General features: G+C 40.9%; 1 protein-coding gene across 3 annotated transcripts in view; it reads right to left on the bottom strand.

Moving 5' to 3' along the window:
* The window catches only part of ZC3H12C (zinc finger CCCH-type containing 12C), a 71845-nt gene that overhangs the window by 9724 nt on the left and 39812 nt on the right, over nucleotides 1-22309 (bottom strand). For all 3 annotated transcript variants that reach the window (XM_074357170.1, XM_074357168.1, XM_074357169.1), the window contains exons 3-4: nucleotides 5488-5627; nucleotides 781-1015 (exon numbers count right to left, since the gene is read on the bottom strand). In XM_074357170.1, coding sequence (XP_074213271.1) covers nucleotides 781-1015; nucleotides 5488-5627 — 375 coding nt within the window. The remainder of the gene's footprint in view (nucleotides 1-780; nucleotides 1016-5487; nucleotides 5628-22309) is intronic.

Genomic DNA, 22309 nt, shown 5'->3' with positions numbered 1-22309 from the left:
TGTATACTTATTTCTCAGGAGACCCGCTTGCACATGTCATTTGTCCATTTTATTGACTTAATCATGACTAGAGTCTTACATTGCTATAATATTAAAAAAAAATCAAAAGATAAATGAACTTACATATAAAACAGAAACAGACTCACAGACGTAGGAAACAATTTATGGTTCCCAGGGGGGAAGGGGGTGGGAAGAGATAACCTGGGAGTTTGAGATCTGCAGATACTGACTGGTATATATAAAATAAATAAACACGTTTATGCTGTAGAGCACAGGGAACTATACTCGATATCTTATAGTAGCTCACGGTGAAAAAGAATATGAAAATGAATATATGTGTGTTCATGTATGACTGAAGCATTGTGCTGTACACCAGAAACTGACACAGCGTTGTAAACTGACTGTACCTCAATAAAAAGAAATCGTATATTTAAGTATGCTGTCACTGCTCTAGGCAGACACTGAAAGGCGGCGTTCTGGCGGTCAGAACGTTCTCCGTCTGCATCCTCTGAGGGTGGCCAGTGTCCCTACGTCAGCTGCTGTGGGTCACTCACACAGCCGCAGGAGACAGGGAGTGGAGGGCGGCCTGTGCCTCACACGGGGCCTCCGGAGGCCTGAATGCAGTTTTCCTGACTCCCACTGAGGGTGAGGGGGGTCAGTGGTTGGAGGAAACCTGTCTTAGGGCTGGTCAGTGGCAGGGAAAGGGCTTCTGTAGCAGACGCCTGGGGTGGTTAAACTTGCAGGGAAGCAGTATTACCATAGGTAAGGGGTTTTACTTACTTGTCATTGACGAATGAGTACATTAATAATCGCTCATCTATGAACTTTTTCCATTCTGGTTTTTCATTTGCCAAATCCCTGTAGTTGTCATTGGACACGATTATCCCGTCCGACTCGAACGCCAGCTTCACGATGAACCTGTCGTCATAGCACACCACTCGTCTGCCCTGCACGCGCCGGGACGGCGTGAACACCAGGACCTTCTCCTTCTCTAGTTTACGCAGAATTTCTTGATCTGCAAGAATAATCAGGGTAGAATTTCAGGAATAAACACATACGAAGTGTGTCCAGCAACTTTCTTACAATGTGAGTGTTTGTCACACGAGCTGGATGCATGTGACCATTTAACCAGGGACTGTGGTTCCAGTTTGTAGACGCTGCAACATTTGTAACTCCCAGTGACATTTTTTCCTTCAGGATTCTCAATAAAAACAGGTGTTAAAAATAGCCCAAAAAGTGAACTTGAAAAATGCAGAAAGTTTAAAACTTTTAAAAGCTTTAGAAACTTTAAAAGCGTGAAACTTAAACATGACCGAGCCAATCTGATTGTCATGACATGAAGCCTTCGCATGACAGCTGGAGTCACCAGCACTGCCGGGTGAATGGGGCCTCTTACAGGTTCCTAACAAAGCAACGCCACCCTCACAAAGCAGCTGTGCTGGGTTAAGGAGTGAGCAACAGGTCCTCTCCCCCACATCTGGTGATTTTGTAGTTCTGTTTTTCTGCCTGCTGGATGTGATGGTGGGAGAGTCTGAAAAGTAGAAGAGGTCGCGGTGTTAAAGGGAAGAGTCTTAAGATGCAGACATATCAGAGAGAGGGGGCAGCGACGAACCACTGTCACGGGCGTGGCCACTGACTGTGCTGGGCCCCGTCCTGTGGAGCAGGTGCTAATAGAGGCCAGCAGTCTTGTGGGGGCTGGACTGAGCGGATAAGAGATGAGAAGTGATTATGTGGGGAAAACAGCCTTTTTTTTTTTTAAAAGTGGACAGGTAGGGGAATACCCATTTTCTCTTTGGCTGGCACACTCTTAACGGCACTCGGTAACTCTACAGCCTTGTTTAGTGATTTTAAATAAAGATGCTAGAGTTCATGTTTAGGTTAATGATGAAAATTCGCTCCTCACCATGCTTCTTCCTCCTGTGGCTCCCCCCTCCCTGACTTCCCACCACTGTAAATTCTGGTGCAGAGTGCCAGGAATAAGCAGACAGATGTCATGATTTAAAAAAAAAGGTTCACTTCCCAATGCTTATTAACTGGAGTTACTTTTTTTCAGTCTCTCTCTTCAGTGGATAATTACTATGTGCCTCCCCTCTGCTGGGTATGGTGCTAAGGGTCAATGGTCCCCAAGATGAAGGATGCTCTCTCCTCAAGGAGGCCTGTTACTGGGCTGGACGAGCCTGTAAACTAGGTGGGCAGGGGTTGTGACAGCCACAGCAGAAGGATGAGATGGTGTGAGCGGAGGGGAACGGAAAAGTGACATGGATACAGATTCCATGCCGTTCCAGACAAATGAGTTCATTAAGACCAGAAAAAGGCTTAGAAAAGCAGCAGAGCAGAAGTGGAAGAAATACGGGTGTGAGAATCAGCAACGCGAGGATCGGTCCCAGCTCCGGCCACCCTCTCTTCCTGGCAGTCGCAGTCCTACTGAGCCCGTTTCTCCGTGTCCTCAGATGTGCCCTGCAGGCTGTGAGGAGGGGGTGAGTTCCCACCCGGGAGAGCACATGGCACGGAGCCTCGCAAGCTCTCAGCACACACCGCGGCCTTCAACTGGAGTTTGTTTAACAGACGCATGAAATTGTTGACCTCTTTTTAAAAATCACAGGAAACCAGTACAAAACCAAAAGCCCAGTCTCAACTACAGGATTCGCCACATGATAACTACTGTGTGTGTCCCCTGACAAACACTTTGAGGGCAGGTGCCCCGTTTACCTGTGTACCCACCAGCGCTCAGCACAGAAAGCGCATCTGTTAGCAGATACCCTATGAGTGTCCCTGAAACGGACAAATAAGCTACTTAAAGATGGACAGTCTGATGCCTTCCAGTTGATGCCCTGTCTGAGTTCAGGCTTAATCCACGGCACTTTCCTTGTGGGAGTGTCTACTCGAATGGGATGTGCCTGCATCCTGGGAGTGACTGGAGGGGTGATGTGGATGGTGGCCCAGCAGTCACCACCATCCTGCTTAATCTGCATTTCTTTAACAGCTGAGGAGGTTAAAAGGACTAATTAGGAAGATAATTAGCAATAATTAATTAGGACCAATAATCCTGACTTAAATAAAGATGGGTTCAGTACTGCTGTAAGTTAACTGAGTCCCTCGTTCCTAGCACAGTGCCTGATACACAGCTTAGTGCTTGCTTGTTAAATATTTGCTAAATCAATGGAAGACTGTGCAAAGCGCGAGTCTACCTAAATCCGAGAACTTTAAGATGTTTCTTATCAAGTCTCTTTTTTGGCACAGTGAAGAAACACTGGACTCTTCCTTGTACCAGGGATCGGCTGCGTGAGGGCTTCAGTCAAGAGAATTATTCCTGGAGGAGAAGACGCCTCACAGCCTCTGACAACAGTCGCACACGTTTTACAAAGCACACTGCCTGCTGAGAGCCGACCCAGAGACCAGCAGGCAGGCCGGCCTTTAGGGCTGAAGCTCAGCCACGCCTCGCACGGAGTGCCCCGCTTCCCTTTTTCTTGATTCCGCATTCCTTTCATGCTCCAGAAGCTTTCTAATCATTTACATGTTTCAATACTGTTTTCTTCTTTTTCAGTTTATCTATCTCCCGATTATTGCTGTATTCCAAGTTTCCTGTAAAAAACTTGCCAAGTAAGAAAAAGTACTAAGAAGTGAGGAGAAAACAAGACGTTGTAAAGCCACGACCCAGAGGCAACTGCTGACGATATTCTGGCATATTTTCTTCTAATCTTTTATTAAGCACTTACTTCCTTCTGTTGCTGAGACGTTCGATGTCCACGTAGGTATGTATGTATATTTGTGCACACACCCACACAATAGTAAAGCCTGCCTTTTGTGTAAAAGAGCACATCCTGAGACCATTAAAAACTCCACCTAAATATTCTAATACTGCATATCCTATCATATAGAGACATACTAATTTATGGAGCCACTCTTCTAATGGATGCATGGTTTGTTCCCATTTTTTTCTCTATTGTGAGTTACATTACACTGAATGTCATTGTGGTCAAAAATCTTTGCCTGTACTTCCGTCTATTTTCTGGGGAAGTATTCCCAGAAGGGGAACTAGTAGACTCAAGTATTAACATTTCAAGACCAAACCGTTTTCCAGAAAGGCTGTCATGATTTATGTTTGCACGGAAGTGTGGGAGTAATTCCCTCGGGGCACTGAGTATTACCAGGTTTTTTAAATCTCTGCTAATTTCACGGCTGAAAAACAAATTGTTTAAATTTGCATTTATATAATTACTAATGAGGCTGAACATTTTTTTGTTTTCTGTTATTTGGTACTTACACTCTTCTGTGAGCTGTCTGTTCTTATTACCATGTTATTGTTTTATCAGTGTGTGAGAGATCTTTATATGTTAAGGACATGGATTTTTTTAATTTACTGTATTTTTTCTTAGGCAAATAAAAAAAGTCTTATTGAAGAAAGTTTCCCAAAATACAGACGTTTGATCCAATTAAATCAATCTCTTTGTAATTTCTTCTAAAATTTTTAAATTTAGAAAGATCTTCCTTAGCCAAAGACTAAAAATAATCTCTAATAGAGATTTGATAATTAATTCTTCAATCATCTGGAATTTATTGCTATATGGTGTGAAATAAGGATCTAAATACGTATATTTTTTCCAAAGTTATCCAATGTCTTGGAACTACTGACAGACTTAAGCCCACGTCTCCCACTTCACAGTTTATATAGGCTAGAGTCTGATTCCAGGGCTCTGAGCCGCACCATAACTTGTCTATGGATTCTTATGCTAATTTAACAATTATAGATACAAATAAAGTCTTAAAATAATCTTCCCTTTAAGTACACGCTGGGTGGTCTCTCCATGTGTTTCTGATTTGAAAAGCGTTTTCGTCACACACGTTCCTCAGCTTTCGTTAATGCTGGAGGTGGAGAGAGTTGGGGGATGGGCTAGATACTGACTGAGAAACTTGTGCAAAGTGTTCAGCAACAATAATGAACAGCGACAGGGAACATCTTTGTCTGACGCTCATACATTTCAAGATGACAAGATAATGCGAAATACAGGGACTTTACTGGAATCGAGTCGTTTCCTTCTACTTGACACCAGACAGCATACCCCCGGGGTCTCACAGGTCTTTTCTGATCTGCAGTGGCCAGCATCTGATTGTCACCTAGTCGAACTTCCTACAGGAAGTGAGAAAATGGGAGTCCAAAAAGGGTCAAGTGTGTTGCTCAAAGTGCCACGGCTAGTACCTGGCACAGCCAGGATTTGAATCTAGGTCTCCTGACGCCCAGCATGTCTCTAAAGGTCAGAATTTTTATAAAACTTGAAGTCTCCAAGTAAAAAACAAACAAACGAAAAACTGGCATACATAGAAAGGATTACTTGCTTATTAGTTAACATAAACAGTTTTTAAACTCGAAAACTTTTACTTCCCACCCAAGAGAATGTGGCAGTCACACAGGCTGAGTAAACAAAAACAGGTAAACATATTATTCAAGGAGACACCTGCAGGGGTCCCCACGGGAGCTAACAGGCTCACCTGTAATGAGAGCGTCGGGCCGGGACTGCTCCTTTCTCCAAGCAGGAACGAAGACTGTAACATCTTTGTGGCCTCTTTCCAAAAACCAATCCACCGCCAATTTTATTCCTCGGCAGGAAAATACTTCTTTGTTTCCATGGCTGAAAGATAATTTTAGAGCACTTAAAACACAACAAAACCCAAATTCAACTCAATTAATTCAAATCTGTAAAGAGAAACATTAAGATAATTAAAACAGTGATAAGAAATTCAAATTGAAGATGGGGTTTCATGGCTCAGGGAAGTATTAAGATAACTGAGCAGGGGACAAATCTGTGAGAAAAAAGAAAAAGAAAATTGGCATGATTATTGTGGGGAGAATAAAGAAAAGTGAGCTTTCAAATGTGAAGCTGTAAATACAGGTTAACTAGTTAGATACACGCTCTTTTCAAGAGGATAGGGGAAAGAAACTTCAGCCCCAGCAGGAACAATTCCAGCTAAAGGTAAAAAAATCATATACTATATTCAGTATCTCGTAGTAACCCATGGTGAAAAAGAATATGAAAACGAATATATGTATGTTCATGTAAGGCTGAAGCACTGTGCTGTACACCAGAAGTTGACACAATATTGTAAACTGACTACACTTCAATTAAAAAAAATATATATATTTATATATAAAAGTTATATAGAAAAAAAAATCTCTAAAAACACTGGAGTACGAGTTTCTCAAAACTTTTCATTCTCAAGAGTTCTTATGCATATAGTTCAATCCAACGCTTAGGTAAAGCACAACAGCTGTCAGGTGGCCAACGTGAAACAATGTATACACGCGCTCTCAAAGGGGAAACTCAATGCTTAATCTCATACAAGGAATACTTTCCATGTCCTTCCATGAAAAGACACCTGGTTTAGCAATATTGTGTTGGACAAGGATTAATGATGACAAAAGGGTATTCAAAATTGGATCAGCAGTTTAGTACCTAAAAGACAATGCCCAACTAACGGTGTAGCCACTCAGTTTTTATCTAGCACCAGCCTCTGGACTTGAGCACTTTAACCTAATAATTCAAAGTAATACTTACTCTAATTCTAATGTTTTTAAAGAAACAGTCTCTTGCTTTGAATGTGATACATTATTTAACAGTTTGAGCTCTGAAGGCCCCATTCTTATATAGAAAGGAAACATCTTTATTTCTTGGGACTAAGGAGGGCTGAATGGAATAAGGTAAGTAAATGCTCTGTTAACTTTTAGCACAAATCAAGCATTAGGTATATTAATATATTGTTCGAGGGGTCCCATGGGAAGCACCAGAACCATCTAAACATGGCTAATCACATTTGAAGGACAGAACAGAAATAGACCAACTTGCATTGTCGATGCTGAAGGCTATAAATGCAAACTGTTCATGCTCCACAGAGCTGTCATAGTGGTCCGGGACAAGGTTAGAGGTAAAATTAGATGCAATGGAAGTTTCAGAGAAAAGGGTAAGGGAAAGGGGAGTCTGAGGTACATTTTCTAGGTAAGAAGAGTTACCTCATATCCTTGATAATATCCCAGCAAATGATACAGAGTGATGTTAGGTTTCACGGAAAATAGTGAAATTTCATCAGTCTTCGGAAAAACTACAGAAAATGATAGTTATCATCTCTTGCCAGGATAAGTAGGCTAACTATTCCTAAATGCAAAACCCAGCTTGCTAAGACCTAACTATTTTTATTTTGCATTAATGCTTTGAAAATCTAAGGGTATTATGCTCTGCTAGTCAGCAATGGCATTTCGTTAACTGACACTTGAGCATTTAATTGCTTCTGGCTTTAAAGAGAGGACTGCATTAGCATTTTCTTCCAGGTGACTTCATTTGGTAAAAGTAACCATCATATTTTACTGTAGAAATAGAAGATTTTATCTTCTAATTAAAGAACTTTCATGAAATGTAAGCTGTGTAAACAGCAAACCACTTACAATCCCGGGACACGGATCCCACAGATGCTAACACAGGAATTGTACCATATGCAACACTGACAAGAAAGGTTGTTCTCAGAATCTGCTCCTTCCCCTCCACCCACAGCCCTAGTGCCATCCCACATAACCTCCTGGGGAGAAGGGCCATGCTGCGAGTGGCAAACAGAAACATATGAACTTTCATGGACCCACATCAATCTCTCACCTTGTTATTTGAGGGGAAAAAACCCTGCCTCCAACATTTAAGAAACTGTAGTCAAGTTTTCTGTTACTTGCAACTAAACGCATCCTTAATGGCTACCTTAGTCATACCATAAACCAAAAGAAAACTGGCAAAGCTCTATTACTATCAGAAAAAAAGATATTATAAGGAAAAACATTACTAGGGATAAAAAGATATTACATAATAGTAAAAAGGGAACAATTCACAAGGAAGCTGTAGTAACGGTGAACCCAATGTCCACGTGAGTGGTGCAAAAGATCACAGAATCAACAGAAGAAATGAACAAGTCCACAATCCTACTAGTTGGCAGGGGGAGCAGAAAACATTTAGTAAGAATATATATAACTGAATAATCAATTACAAGCTTGATCTAGTGGACATACACAAAGCTCCACACCAAATTAGGAAGGAGAAAATCTTTCCAAGAATACATGGAACAGTTAGAAAACGAGCTGTGTACTAGGCCACAGAACAGATTCCCACTGACATCAGAAGCCTGTGTCATACAGACAACATGCTATTAAAAAAGTCGTGTTGATATATACCAGCAAGCCAATTAAAACTTTTAGTTTTGAAAATGATCCCATGTAGTTTGCTGTACAGGAACCACACCACAGTAAAGGTGTTTAAAAAAAGATCCCATTTGTTATAGTAACAAAACCCCAACAAATCTAAAGAAGAACAGATATTGCAGAAGTTGTATAGAGAAAATGAAAACTGAAAACCTGTATTAAAGGGCACAAGAGGAGGCCTAAACGAAAGGAAAAACACGCCATCTTTGCGGGTGGTTAAGACTCAGTTTATGAAGGTGGCAATTCTCTAATCTGTACGTGCACTGAAGTCCCAATAAAAATCCTCAGAGGGTTTTCTATGGAACTTGAGAAGCTGATCCTGAAATTAATATGGAAAAGCAAAAAGCCGTGGATAGTGAAGCAATTCTGAAGAACAAGGAAGGAGGAACCTCCCCATTAGCTCCCAGTACTTTAGTATGGAACGACAGAAATCCAGTCAGGTACAGGCAAAGATTAAAAAACAGAAATGTGATGAGCCTAAGATGACACACACACTTGTGTATAAATGATAAGTGATACCATAAATCGATGAAGAAAAGATGGGCCATTTAAGAAATGGTACTAGGGCAATTGGTTATTTATGCGGAAAAAAAATAAAATTGAATTTTTAAAATCTCATAACCTACACAAAACCAATTGTGTACAGAGCAAAGATTTAACTTTGAAAATATCGTAAAACATTCAGAAGACGTTACAGGAGACGTTCACAGCAGGAGAGGGAAGTAACTCTGAAAGAAAACACAACCGCATACAATCAAGGAAAAGAAGGACGCCTTTGAGCACGTAAAGACTCCATAAACAAAATAAAAATGCCGCAGACTGGAAGAAGCCATTTGCACCATACAGGACGGATGAAAAGAGTGGGACTCAGGATACATAAAGCATTCCTGTATCTTGAGAAGGGTAACCAGTTTTTTTCTTTTTTAAGGCAATAGATACAAACAGTGAATTCACAAAAGAGGAAACCCAAATGACCAACAAACATATGAAAAGATGCTCAACAGAAGAAATGCAAATTAAAGCCACCACTTCACACCCATCAGACTGGAAAAAAACAAAGACTGCAAACACCAGATGTTGCCAAGGAAGTGAGAGAGCAGGAACTCATCCATCACAGGTGGGAGTGTAAGCTGGTATGAGTTGCCAGGAGGGCAGTTAGGCAATACTAAAGTTGAAGGCGTGCTTTCTCTAAAACATAGTAATTCTACATCCAGGTATCGTCAAACCCCATAGTTACCTGAAGTCAGATTTAAAGCGATTAGCAGTTGGCCCAGCCTTAGATCTCGCAAAGGAGAAGGGGAATGTCTTCTCTTCTGTGGGGTGTGCGGGAAGGCAGACAGGCAACTGGGGATGTGCGGGGTTGGTCCCTGCGTCTCCGATACTTTCCCAGCCAGTTCTCTCCTGATCAGGCCAAAGAAATGAACTGACGACAAGGAAATCCCTGGCATGGCCGCTGTAAGTCTTGGAAGTCCCTGCCAGCTGCCAAGGCCCAGAATCACCCCTAGGAACAGCAACAGCCTGAGCAGACAACTACCGGGTGGCTCCAGACTGCAGGTGGGGCAGCCCCAGACTGGGAGAGGGCTGCGGGAGCCTGCACCTGACCTGACCTTACTGGGGCGTGTGGAAGGACGTGACTAATCGTGTGTGCTGGGTCGGACATAAGGTCCTACATAACTGCAGGAGGCTCTGATACAGAATTACAAGAACAGAGTCAGCCTGATTTAAAAAAAAAATTACGAAAAACAGGATATCAGAGTGAGCACAATGTCGCTGTCGCTACTGGTGTGAATTAACTGTCTGCTGAGTGTCTTCTAAAAACGTAGGATGATATTTATAAACTGAAGCCTTAATTCGACATAAATAGAGAAGAAAACTCATTATAGTTCTGTGGCCACTTACGGGCTGTATCTGCATGCATTTAGGGCTTTTTCCCCTCAGTAGTAAAAATAGCTAATTCTATATTTATGAACTGGCATGTTCCTCTGGGCCTTAATTTCTTTTTTATTTCAACAATTTGGCAATAAGGACGTTATACCTCAAGTGAGTCCTGCTGCTGGTGAATTTGTTAGCAGATTTGTGGCCACTGCTGATTACGCAGGAGACCTTGAGTGCTTGCTGAAAGTGTCCTTTGGCTGAGTGGGTTTGGGTTCCCAGGGAAAATGCCAAATTGTCACTGCAAATTCGGAGTTACTATTGAGCAAAATGGGTAACGCAGACTTGGAGGTTGCATGTGATTCAACGCTGGCTTTAATGAAGAAAAATACAAGGAGCCTGCCAGCAGGTCTCTTTTTTAAAAGGCTGATTTTACTGTCATGTTTGGAATAGGCATGTTTATAAAAATTCTGCTTTGCGGTGGCCAGAGGAAGGCTCATTTGAAGTAGACAAACTGGTATACTTACTACAGATTTTTAGAAAAGGACTACTGGTATCTCTGGATCTCAGAAGACAGATGAAGGAATGAACTGACAGCCATATAGAATGAATTAAAACACGGAAGGAAGAGTTTAAGAAACTGAACGTGCCTTTCTTCTTTCTCCAGGTTCTCAACCCTTCTCTGCTGTGGCCCCTCCGATTCCCCTTCACCCTCCTTTGCCTCAAAGTGGGACCTCGAGGGAGGCGACGACTTCTGGATAGATGGGTCCCAATGGCTTTAGGACCTGGGGATAACTTCCCTTTGGAAGAGGGCGAATTGCCACGTTCTCTGAATGATCTGATGTGGATTCCACCTCCGAGAATCCCCGTAACACTCAACGTGCAAAACACAGTGAGGGAAGCAGAAATGACTCAGGGGAAGGAACTGGGAGTCTGAAAATTTGGATGAGAGGCTGTTCTGGGATTAAGGCATCAGGTTGGCAAGTGGCTGCCCTGATAACTCGGAAGGAAGGGGAACCCAAAGGAGTCAGGCTACTAACCAGCAAAACGAGCCTAAAACTACAGTGCTGTCCAACCAACTTACTGAGGAAAGTCAGCCCTCCCTCTGGAGTTCCAGGGACTCAGATGCCTTTCAGAAGTTATCCAGCGCTGCTGGCTGGATCAGATGTGGTCACGACTACCACAGCCCTTTCCCCTGGCTGATACCTGTCTTAAGAGTTATTTCCAGTGCCCTGAAAAGATCTGCAAAAATGTGCCAAGGTTTTCTACAGCATTTTTCAGTTTACAGCCCTGTGTGTGTGGATGGGCACTGCCTGCTGCCTGGAGTGGTGCCTTGGATGACTGCCTGACTAACGGAAAAGGCGTGATGGGGCAAATGGTCACCCCCTCACGAGGGAGCACCGTGGCCCCAGGCACCTCCTGCAGCAACTCAGGCTGCCCCTCCATCCTCGGATGCGTGTCCTGACGGCAGACTGAAGTCTTTCTCCAAAAGGTGGCCTGGGAGACGCTGCTGCCTGCGTCCCCCGGTGACTTCCACCAGCGGTTCATGGAGCCCTCTTCTAAATTAATGGGGATGGATGGACTTAGGGGTGGATCAGAGCAGACCCCTAACCCTCTCCACTTTCGTGGTAGCCTTGTTGCTGGAATTCAAGCACCAGCAGGAGAAAAGGCATCTGTATGACAAAGGATAGGCAGTTTCTCAGGTACTGGCCACAGTAATCCAGTTTGGGGGAAAACATGGAGAAGGGCGAAGACAAAAAGAAACTCAAGATTGTAGCGCTATCTGCCTAGGGTTATTCACAAAGGGAGCGCTTTTCAGGGGCTGCCAACAAACAAGGCAGGGCGCGCTGGTGCAGAGTCAGTGCGTTGCTGCTGTGAAAAAACAGGACGCTGGGAAGAGCGATGCTGCAAGAGACTGAGGAAGATGCCGAGGATGCAGCCAAACTGTGAGGCTCCGCCACCCCCATCAGGAGGCCTCCCGCCCCGCCCCCGCCCCCGGAACTCAGACAGGAAACAACCGGCAAATGGTGCAGACTGATGAGCAAAACTGACCTACAAGGGGGGCCTCAGGGCTGGGACAAGAAAAGCCTTTTATGTTTCTTTTTCCTGCCATAGTCTTCTCCTATCCTTTCTTGTAGATACGAAACCCTGTGCTCTGCGATTTCTTCGGAGCTTTCTTGCTTCACCTGCATCCAGAAAAACACACAAGTTGTGAGCATCTCTGGACAACCTTTCTCATCTTTCTCCTCTGATGTTCCTGCGCAAACAGGTCCTCAAGTGGGAGGAACATGCCACTCTCATCTCTTAATGCTGTCAATCTGCTGGGAAGAGACCTTCTGTATAAACTAAGGGCTACGATCATCTGCACCCCAGGTAGAGGATGTTTGGAGCTCCTGGGAGAGAAGGCACCTGGGCCAATCTTTACCTACACTGAGAGTAAATATGCACTGGGTCTGCCAGGCTTTGGGTCAGATTTTGAATGAGAGGTTTTCTAATCTCAATGGCAACCGACATGCCACATGGGAAACTGCTGACTTATGTCACTGCAACTTCCCCAACAGGTTTCCGTGTTCATTGTTGTGCTTTCCCAAGACAATGAGATGAAATTAATTTGCAGACCAAGCTGTGGAAAGGGCTACTAGGGTCCGGACTAGGGTAGCTGTAGCCATATTACTTCTATCCAGGGACTCCCACTCAGAGTTTCACACACATGCAACTTCTAGTGAACTAGGAATTGGAAGCCAAGGAGAGCTACGACGAACACAAATTATCTTGACCAACATATTCTTCGTAAGACTTTCACCATTATAACTTTTCATTACTCTGTAAATTCACTGTCTCGTATCTAATGGGATTATCTTTAATTTATTCATATATACCACTGTCACAAATTTGAAAAGCCCAATGATTCTACCATCCTTTGACAGAGGGCAATTCCATAAGCACTCAAACTAATAGGATGTTTGCTGTATCTTTTAACACCACCATATCCACGTCCCACTGGAGAACTGAGCTACAGTTGTTTATTATGTGCCATTAATTTATTTAGTCACTGTGATGGTCAATAGATTACAAATGTGTGGTTTGTAATGGACAGAAAAATTCAGGGAACCACATATTTTAATGTAGTTTGACTCAATACAGGACCCAGAAGAGAACAATGGGCGAACCATTCCACCTGCCACATCTATGAAGTACAATTTCATGTACGATACTGTGTTAAATTATAAATATACACACATCATTGACCAGGGTAACCACAGGACAGGAAAGGTTACTTTAGAATGATAACTGTTATCTTCCCATGGTAGACATGAGCAGCAGCCAAAACACATGGAGAAACCCGAGAAGGGAATACAGGCATCTGCTAGCGGAGACTGCTGCTTTTTGATTCTTTTCATGGCATTAAATAAAAAAAAGGGGAGAAATAAGGAGTCTTCTTCCAGTGATCTCATTTCCTCAAATATGATTTTGTTCCAGGTTGAGTACTTGCTTTGAATTAACATATTACTTATAATGCTTGTCAAGAACCTTGGAAATCATAGGTAATTTTTATTTTCTTATTGTCTAAAATTTATGTAGTAAGAATATCCCTTCTACAATCAAAGGAAAGCTATTCTTTTTTTCTTTTTAGCATCTTTTTTTTTTTTTTTTTGCAGGGGGCAAGTAATCAGGCTTATTTATTTATCTGGTTTTTCAGCAGAGGTACTGGGGATCGCACCCAGGTCCCTGTGCGTGCTAAGCATGCGCTCCACCACTTGAGCTGTCCCCTCCCCCTCAGGAAAGCTATTCTTAAAATGTTTTTCCGTAAGTCATCTAAAATCTAACTGTAAAAACCAGACCTGGAATGAACGGCACGTTTAGCACTGTTCGCAGCAGTGAGTGTTATGAGCACTGGTGCTGCCACCACCAGCAGCGGCAGCACCAGCACCACACTCCTCAGCAGGCTCCTCCTGAGTACGCCCGCACAGCGGGAACAGCGCAGCAGCTGGAATTAGACGTGAGTTGACGTATTTTCTTTGGTCCCTCTCTGTGTGACCTTGGCAAGTTACTTACTCTGAACCTCCAATTTTCTCACAATTAAAAGGGAGACAGTCCCACCTACGCTTCAGGGCTGTGAGAACTGAACAAGGTACCAGCCCCAGGGCACCGAGCACAAGGCCTGGCACATAGAAGTGTCAGCAAATACTAGTTCCTCTACTTTCTCGTGTCCCTTTGGTCCTAATTTTTAGAAAATGGAAAAAAGCTTGTTTTGCAATGAAAATGAAACCAATGTCTTTGATAGCTTTAATCTCACCGTTGATAGTAAACTGTGATTTTTAGATCAATGTGTTTGATGTGTGGAGATCACTAAACAGTTTTAGTTTTTAAAAGAAACCAGAAAGAGACCAAGGTCATCAGGGGACTCAACAAAATAATCCATGGCTTTTTTATAACCTCCCATATGTCACCTTCTATTTAAATCAAGAACACACCCTCCACTGGGAGATTCAAGTATGATTACAGAATTTCTGTGACTTTAATGGGTCATTGTATCAAGCTATGTATGATGACACAAGTTTGTCAGTGAAGTGACTACAATGAAAAATATGAGTAAAAAGTACCCTTTTAAACTAGAACATCGTATGTGAATATTTAGTACCAAAGTCCTTCAAGTTCAGATATAGTTAATTTAATTATATTTACATAATAATAAATATTTATTGAACATGAAATGATTAATATACCCAAGTGCCCTTCAGATACCTGATGACTTATTTTTTTTTTTCATTTGTTAGGCCTGATTGTACATAAACCATGTTGGATACATAAACATAGATTTTTACTTTTAAAGAATGCTTTTAAATACTAATGCATTTCCAGTGCTTAATGACTGTTAAGAAGAAATTCTCTTACATCCATCCCATGTTTCTTAAGCAGGGAGAGAGAAGTGTGGCTGGGTATTGTCTTCAATATAGAAGTAACAATATTTCACTTCCCATCAGTGCAGTCTAATTAAACTTCAATATCTTATAGTAACTTATGGTGAAAAAGAACATGAAAACAAATATATGTATGTCCTTTATGACTGAAGTATCGTGCTGTACACCAGAAATGGACACATTGGAAACTGACTATATTTCAATAAAAAAAAACTTCATATTGTATTTGAGAACCTATAATTCCACGTGCTGACTCATGGGCATCTAGAACTTTTTCTTTTAAACTGAAGGCTCATAATGATTAATTTATGCCTATTCTGTCACTGTTATAGCTACTCAACTTTTAACCCCAGATCTCTTTCCCACTACACAAGATCACTTTGAACCCAAAGCTAGTGGTCAGCATGCAATAGACCCCGAAAACTAAGTCTATGCCCCCTTGTCACAGATAACTGAATCAACGTTTATCAAGTTCTGTTCCAAAGAGAAATTCCACTCTCAGAGCCTCAGAGGCCTTTCCAGGGAGCAAGGAAGGGAATTTTTAAGTGGGACACAACAGCCCCGATCTGTACCCTCCAATTCAAACAACACTATGCTCTCGTTGGTTTTAAATACTGTTTTAAATTTCCTTGCACGATTTGCATGATTGTACTGCTTTAAAGGAAAATAAAAGCGAAAAATCACTGACTCAGGACAATGCAAATTTCAATACCAAAGTCATAATGGAAGTCTTAACATGATATAGGTTTACTGTTATTCTCCAGTTGGTATGGACACAACAGCAGTGTGGCCAAGAGAGTTCTGAGAATGGGAAAGGGTGAGGGAAAAGGAAAGGAGAAAGGTTTCCTGACCTTATAATAAAGGTCCATAATTTGAAGCCAAAATTAATAACAGGAAGCACATTTATCTAGTTTATTTCTAAATGGGTCTTTAGTCTAAAGATATTGAAAAGAACATATCTGTTAAGTAGGTGTAAAAATACCTTTTGTGTTAACAAAAGTAGAAAATACAGACTCGGATCACTTTTTCCCTATTTCTTATAATTGGGTCACTTTCCCACTTCTTAGAACTGGTAACACTAGTTAAGTGATCTATAATTAACTTTATTCATATGTAATTGGAGTACATGTTTCCTAGGTTAGGGTTTAAATAAGCACACTTGAGATAACAGAAAAGTTTACTGACCACTGGTCTATTAAAATTCACACCTGGTGACAAGCAGAAGCACACACCTGGGTCATAAAGAGACACAGTGGAACACAGCTAGTATCTGTCTTTGTCAGACTCCAAGCTGATACAATTAAACAACAGGAAGAAATGAGTTCTCATTCTCTGATTCTTTTCATAGTATCTAAGGGTTTTCTTTAAAACAATAAGAGAAATGGGACACTGCCAACTAAACTGTAAGTAGTATCTACAACACTCGTCTGGGGGAAATTACACTGTCCTTTAATTAAGTTGGGACTTAAAAAACCTTTCACTGAGAGGCTATCCAATAGAAGTATAATGTGAATTATGCACGTAATTTTAAATGACCTAGAAGAGCACATTTTAAAAAGTAAACAGCAGGTGAAACTAATTTTAGTAGTATCTCATTTAACTCAATGTACCAAAAACGATCATTATAAACACATAATCAGCATAAAAGTTACTGATATATTTCACGTATTTTTTGTACTAAGTTTTCAAAATACGGTATGTATTTTACATTCACAGAATATCTCAATTTGGATTAGACACATTTCAAGAGCTCAGCAGGGACATGTGGCCAGTGGTCACCATGCAGGTCCACAGCACATAATTTTGATACATTTTTGTTAAAAGCCAAAACCAAATTTGAACGAACTCTGGCAAGCTGTCGTCTCACATCTGCAGTCCAAACCTAACACTTGGACCAAGTATGCAGGAAGATTTTATTCCCTGTAAGACACGGCTGTACTAAAATGGTGAACAGGCAACAGGACAGCAAACCCACCAGACAACTGATGGCAGGTTTTGCAGTCCAGGCAAGATGCCTTCAATACTCAGATTCACACTGGAAAGAGTCTCAAGTCCATGTACCTTCACAAACCAGATTAGAAACATGAAAGCCTTTGTGCCTTTAAAAAGGTCAATCAGAAGCATAAACCCCATTTACACAGACTGCTAAATTCTGCTTGTATTTTATAAATATATGGGCTTAGCCCACTCTTCTTGATATAAAGAACAGTTATCAGAACTTGGGCATTTTTCTATTCACATTCCGACTTGAAGAATCTGTATCTGATTTCCGTTCAAGCTTTAAGAGAATGACTGCAATGATTTACCTGGAAGGCCTTTCTACATCGCAGTTAAGATTCAGATTTATACGAACACCAGCTAGTTCCTAACACTAGCCTTTCTGGTGGGGGTAGGGATCAAGTCATTCTGTATTCTCTGCCATTAGACTGGTATACAGAAGCAATGACATTTTTAGTTTTTTTTTCCAGGAGTTGTCCACAATTTAACGTTTGCATATATTTTCAAATATGAGTAGGAGTCTGCAGTCTTAGTGCTCAAATCCTTCCCTAAATTCCTCTGCAGAGGGAGCTTTCTTGAGGGCAAATCTGATATGTCATTTTTCCCTTGCTTAAATACTTCTGGTGGTTCCCTGTCACTAACATAGAGGCGATACACACATGGATCCTTTTGGCCAAAAGTGCCCCACCGGAGATGTTTAGCAAAGGAAATATTTGTCCTAATACTCTGGACAAATATGCACAAATAAGGCCTACCCACCAGTCAGGAGATCTGATCTAAAACCAGAAACCTGGGTTTACTGACCAAGACGGAGGACCTACAATGAGGGAGTGGGGGCGGGGACGAGTTTCAATAGTTTGTATCAGAAAGGGAAGCCCCTGCTTGCATCCCACGGGACAGGAGAATTTGTGCCACAGCATGGTGTAGAGGTAGTGATGGGTTTTTTCTTGTTCACCACTCTTCTTTCATACGTTTGGCAGAAGCTCAAATAGAATATGGAGATACAATTTTAACAAAGTCAGGTGACTAGATCATGGAAGCTGACTGAAGAAATAAAGGACTTTCAGGAATCAAAGAGCACCGGCCTCCAACTTAACGCTCCCACCCTGCTGGCTCACAAGACTGAACGTTGTTAACGGCAGGACAAGTCATCTGAACCTAAAACCACAGGTCAATTAAAACTCTGGACTCGCTTGAGGAAAAATGAATGTAAACAGTCAGATAAATGTGGACAGAGACTAATTCTACACTCCACTGCTGAACTACCTCAGGTTTATTGGAATTACAGATTTTGAAGAATTGTAAAGCTACTTAGAAGAAATAAAAATGATGATTTCATGAGAATTTCATTTCAGAAACATGATAAATATTAATTATGCTTTATTTCTGTGTCTATATGTGGAGTACACATTGCCTGGTATATCTATATTAGCAATATTTGCCCTATCAAGGAAACAGGATTATTTGCTGAGTGACGAATTTGCTGACTTACTGAGAGGTTTTTTTGTTTTATTTTGTTTTTGCTTTAAGAATCAAAATTAACTGCAGCTTTTTATATCTGTTAGTCCAGTTCCACTAAATATAAATCTCATTCTGTTTCATATTCACAAACCAAGTTCTTTTTGAATGCTTAATATTTTATATTCAAAAGTTTATGGCTTTCTCTAAACTTAGTTTATCCTCTTTTCTATTTTTGAATCCTTATGTCCGCTTTGCTCCTGTAACTAGCAATGAAGTAGCTCTCACAAGTTATGCTAGACTACAGTCTAGGTATTTGTCAATTTTGGGTGAATGGCTTATTCTGCAAACTAACCCAGAACGTCTATCAGTGTGGCACATTTTTAAGAGGATTTTAATAAGCTGAAAGTAGAAGCATGCTCCCCTGCAAGGCAACACAGGATCCCTGCAATTTGGGGAACTACACTGTATATCACGGTCATATGGCTTGTCCCTGGGCAATTTTGGAGTCATCTAGATCTAAGAGCACACGTTTCCTTTATGAAACTCCTTTTTGAAGCATCACTGAAAATCACTAATGAAATAAACCTAAAGAATTAAAATATAAAATATGAAATAGGTCAAAAGAATAAGATAGACTGCTAAATTGCTGTCTAAGTGTTGAATAAAAAAAAACTGGAACAACTAAGTTTTCATTACATTAGTCATTGTGCTCTAGATTAAAATACAGGTGCTAGCTCTTTAACGTAATAACTAAGTTCCTGAGCACCTATTACATGCCAGGCATTTGGTATTAATTATCTTTAACTCTAGTAACAAGCCTGCGAGACAAGAGTTCCTTGCAATTCTGAAAACAGAGATTGGAGAGTTTAAACAACTTACTCAGAATCACAAAGGCAGTGTGTAGAGAGCTAATTTTTTTAAGTCTAGTTTGGTAATTTTAATAAAAATGCCTTTCTTTTTTACTTTTAGTTTACACCTAAAGAATCATTTGTTTCAGTTCCACGGGCTAGCATTTCAATGCAACTGAAATATATTCATCTTATATGTGGAATACAGCTGCCTGAGAAATCAGAAAGGCAATAAAACAGTATTCTATTCTTAACTCACTCACATTTCTCATTATAATGTGTACACATTTATTATATAACAGGTTTGCTGAAGTACCATGAGTAGGGCATTAATTTAAAAAAGTAAAAGCATGCTAGTTATATTTTATGCAACAGGAAACGGGTACAATCTCTCTGCATTTTTGTTTAGTTAAGATTCTGAATTTGAAGTAGTTATGTATTTCTAAATGACTTTTTAACTTTCTGTAGCTCTCATAAATGGCAGAATGTAAAAGTTTACTATGAATTTTCATGAGTTCTGACACTTTCAAAGTTATGGACGTGGCACATTTCATGGTGACTGACAGTATGATGCTGCTATAATAAAAAATCTCCTGTCAGCTTCTCTCCTGACATGTCTGAAGCCTCTCGGTTCATGAGTCAGATTAAAATACGTGCTGGAGGGAGGAACCGAATCTGTACTGTCCCATCTTTACAGCAAAAGAAACAGGATGGGGACAAAACAGTGCAGGGGTAGAAACTTGTTTTTAATAATTACATATAATAGGTTGTTTGAAATGCCTTAATCATGCCATTTATTTTTGTACCTCACTATGAGGAGTAAGTTGGGAGTTTTATGCAAATTTTCAGTTATCCAGGTACTTTTCATTGCCCCTGGGAACGAGGCTGCAGTCATGTGGGTTGATCCAACTGTGCCATCCATTATCTAAATGATAACCATTTAAAACAATTCATTTCTATGGGCCCTAAGTTTTATAAATCTCATGCTGTTTTTTCCCCTCCAAGGTCTGCTTCTGCCCACCCAAAAGTCTATTTATCTCCAATGCCCAATTCTCCACTTGTATCTTTCATGTCTCCTCCTTCAAAAATTAAACTCCCACATTGTGGTTGTGGAGACACGCTCCCATCCCCCCTCAGCGAATACAGTTCTGTTCTTAAACACAAAACTAAAAAACCCCTCCCTAACTCTTCTGCCTCCTCCTTCTGCCCTTCCTCCTGTCAGCTTCCTAGGATAACAGTCTAGCTCTGTTCCTTCATTGCTTGACATCTAGTAGCTGGGCTTCTGTCTCTAACACCACGCAGCTTCCCAGCCGTCACGCCCTTGGGGCTTTTCAGTGCTACTCTCCTGAGAGCCTCCTCTTCCTTGAGTCGATGGCATCTGTATGCCTCTCAGTTTTTCTAGCGCTGAACTTTTTTTCTAAGACTGGTATTTTTCACACGTCTCTTTTCCTGGATCACCACTTTCTTCTAATCCACACTTTTCATGTTGAATGGTCCTCAACACTGGCTATGCATCAGAAATACCTTTGCACTTGAAAAATATTGTATAGTAACTTGGGTTGTGCCATATTTCCAAGAGCTGGGCCTTGGAAGATGCATTTCTGAGAACCCGTCTGGTATCTCTGGTACGTGGCTCTGGTCTTCAGTGTTCCGCCAGGACCTGTTACCTTCCTTCATTACTCTCTCGCTTGGCAATTCCATGGTGTTTTGGCTTGATGTATTGTCCCTCTGCTAAGGCAACTGCTCACTGGTTGTAGATTATTATAAGGAAATAATCATTTCATGACCAAGTTTGGGAAAGATTAGACAAGGGAGAGGTTATTTTACGGAAGGACTTCTCAAGGCAGTATGTATACTGCATACCTCTACGACACTCAAGGCTCTTTTTACTCTTTTAAAAAGGGTTGTTTGCGTTCAAATTGATCTCCGACCTCCTAATCATGGCTAGATTATTAGTTTAAGGCACAACTCTACTCTTGACATTTCCCCCCTCAAAAATCTTCAGTTGCCTTTGGATTAGAGCCAAGTTTAAATTCTCTAACTTGGCATTCAAGGCCTTGGAATATCTGCCTTCAACCTTTTCAACTTGATTTCACCTTTCATTATATGATGAAAAGTGAAGTCAGACATATTTGGGTTTGAATTATGTTTTACCTTGGGTAAGTAATTTAAATACTGCAAGTCTCATTTGCTTATAAACGAAAGGATAAACTTTTTAGGTGGAAGCAGTATTATTTTGACAAGTTGGCCCTTCTCATACCCTGTGCAGAAATACTTGGTATCACCTACTAAAAAACACTGGTTCTTAAATTTCAGTATGCACCTATATCTGGAGGGAACTCTAATTCAAAAAGATGTACAAACCCCAGTGTTCATAGCAGCACTATTTACAATAGCCAAGACAAGGATGCAACCTGGATGTCCATCAACAGATGACTGGATAAAGAAGACAGACACACACACACACACACGCATGCACACACACACAGAGGAATACTATTCAGCCATAAAAAAGAATAAAATAATGCCATTTGCAGCAACATGGATGGACCTGGAGATCATCATACTAAGTGAAGTAAGCCAGAAAGAGAAAGAAAAATACCATATGATATCACTGAACTTATTTACAAAACAGAAACAGACTTGCAGGCATAGAGAACAAACTTACAGTTACCAGGCGGTTAAGGGGATGGGAAGAGATAAATTGGAGTTCAAGGTTTGCAGATATTAACTACTTTAGATAAAACAGATAAACAATAAGTTTCTACTGTGTAACATGGGGAACTATTTTCAATATCTTATAGTAACCTATAATGAAAAAGAATATGAAAAGGAATATATGTACATATATGTGTGACTGAAACATTATGCTGTACACCAGAAATTGATGCAACATTGTAAACTGACTACATTTCAATTAAAAAATTACATTTCAGTAATGCATCACTATCAGCAGGTGTATCTGTTACAAAAGGAGATGT

This window comes from Camelus bactrianus, chromosome 33, assembly GCF_048773025.1.
Source record: "Camelus bactrianus isolate YW-2024 breed Bactrian camel chromosome 33, ASM4877302v1, whole genome shotgun sequence".
Classification (NCBI taxonomy): Eukaryota; Metazoa; Chordata; class Mammalia; order Artiodactyla; family Camelidae; genus Camelus; species Camelus bactrianus.
The sequence above is the reverse complement of the archived record's forward strand: the minus strand, read 5'-3'. Positions and strand labels throughout refer to the sequence as shown.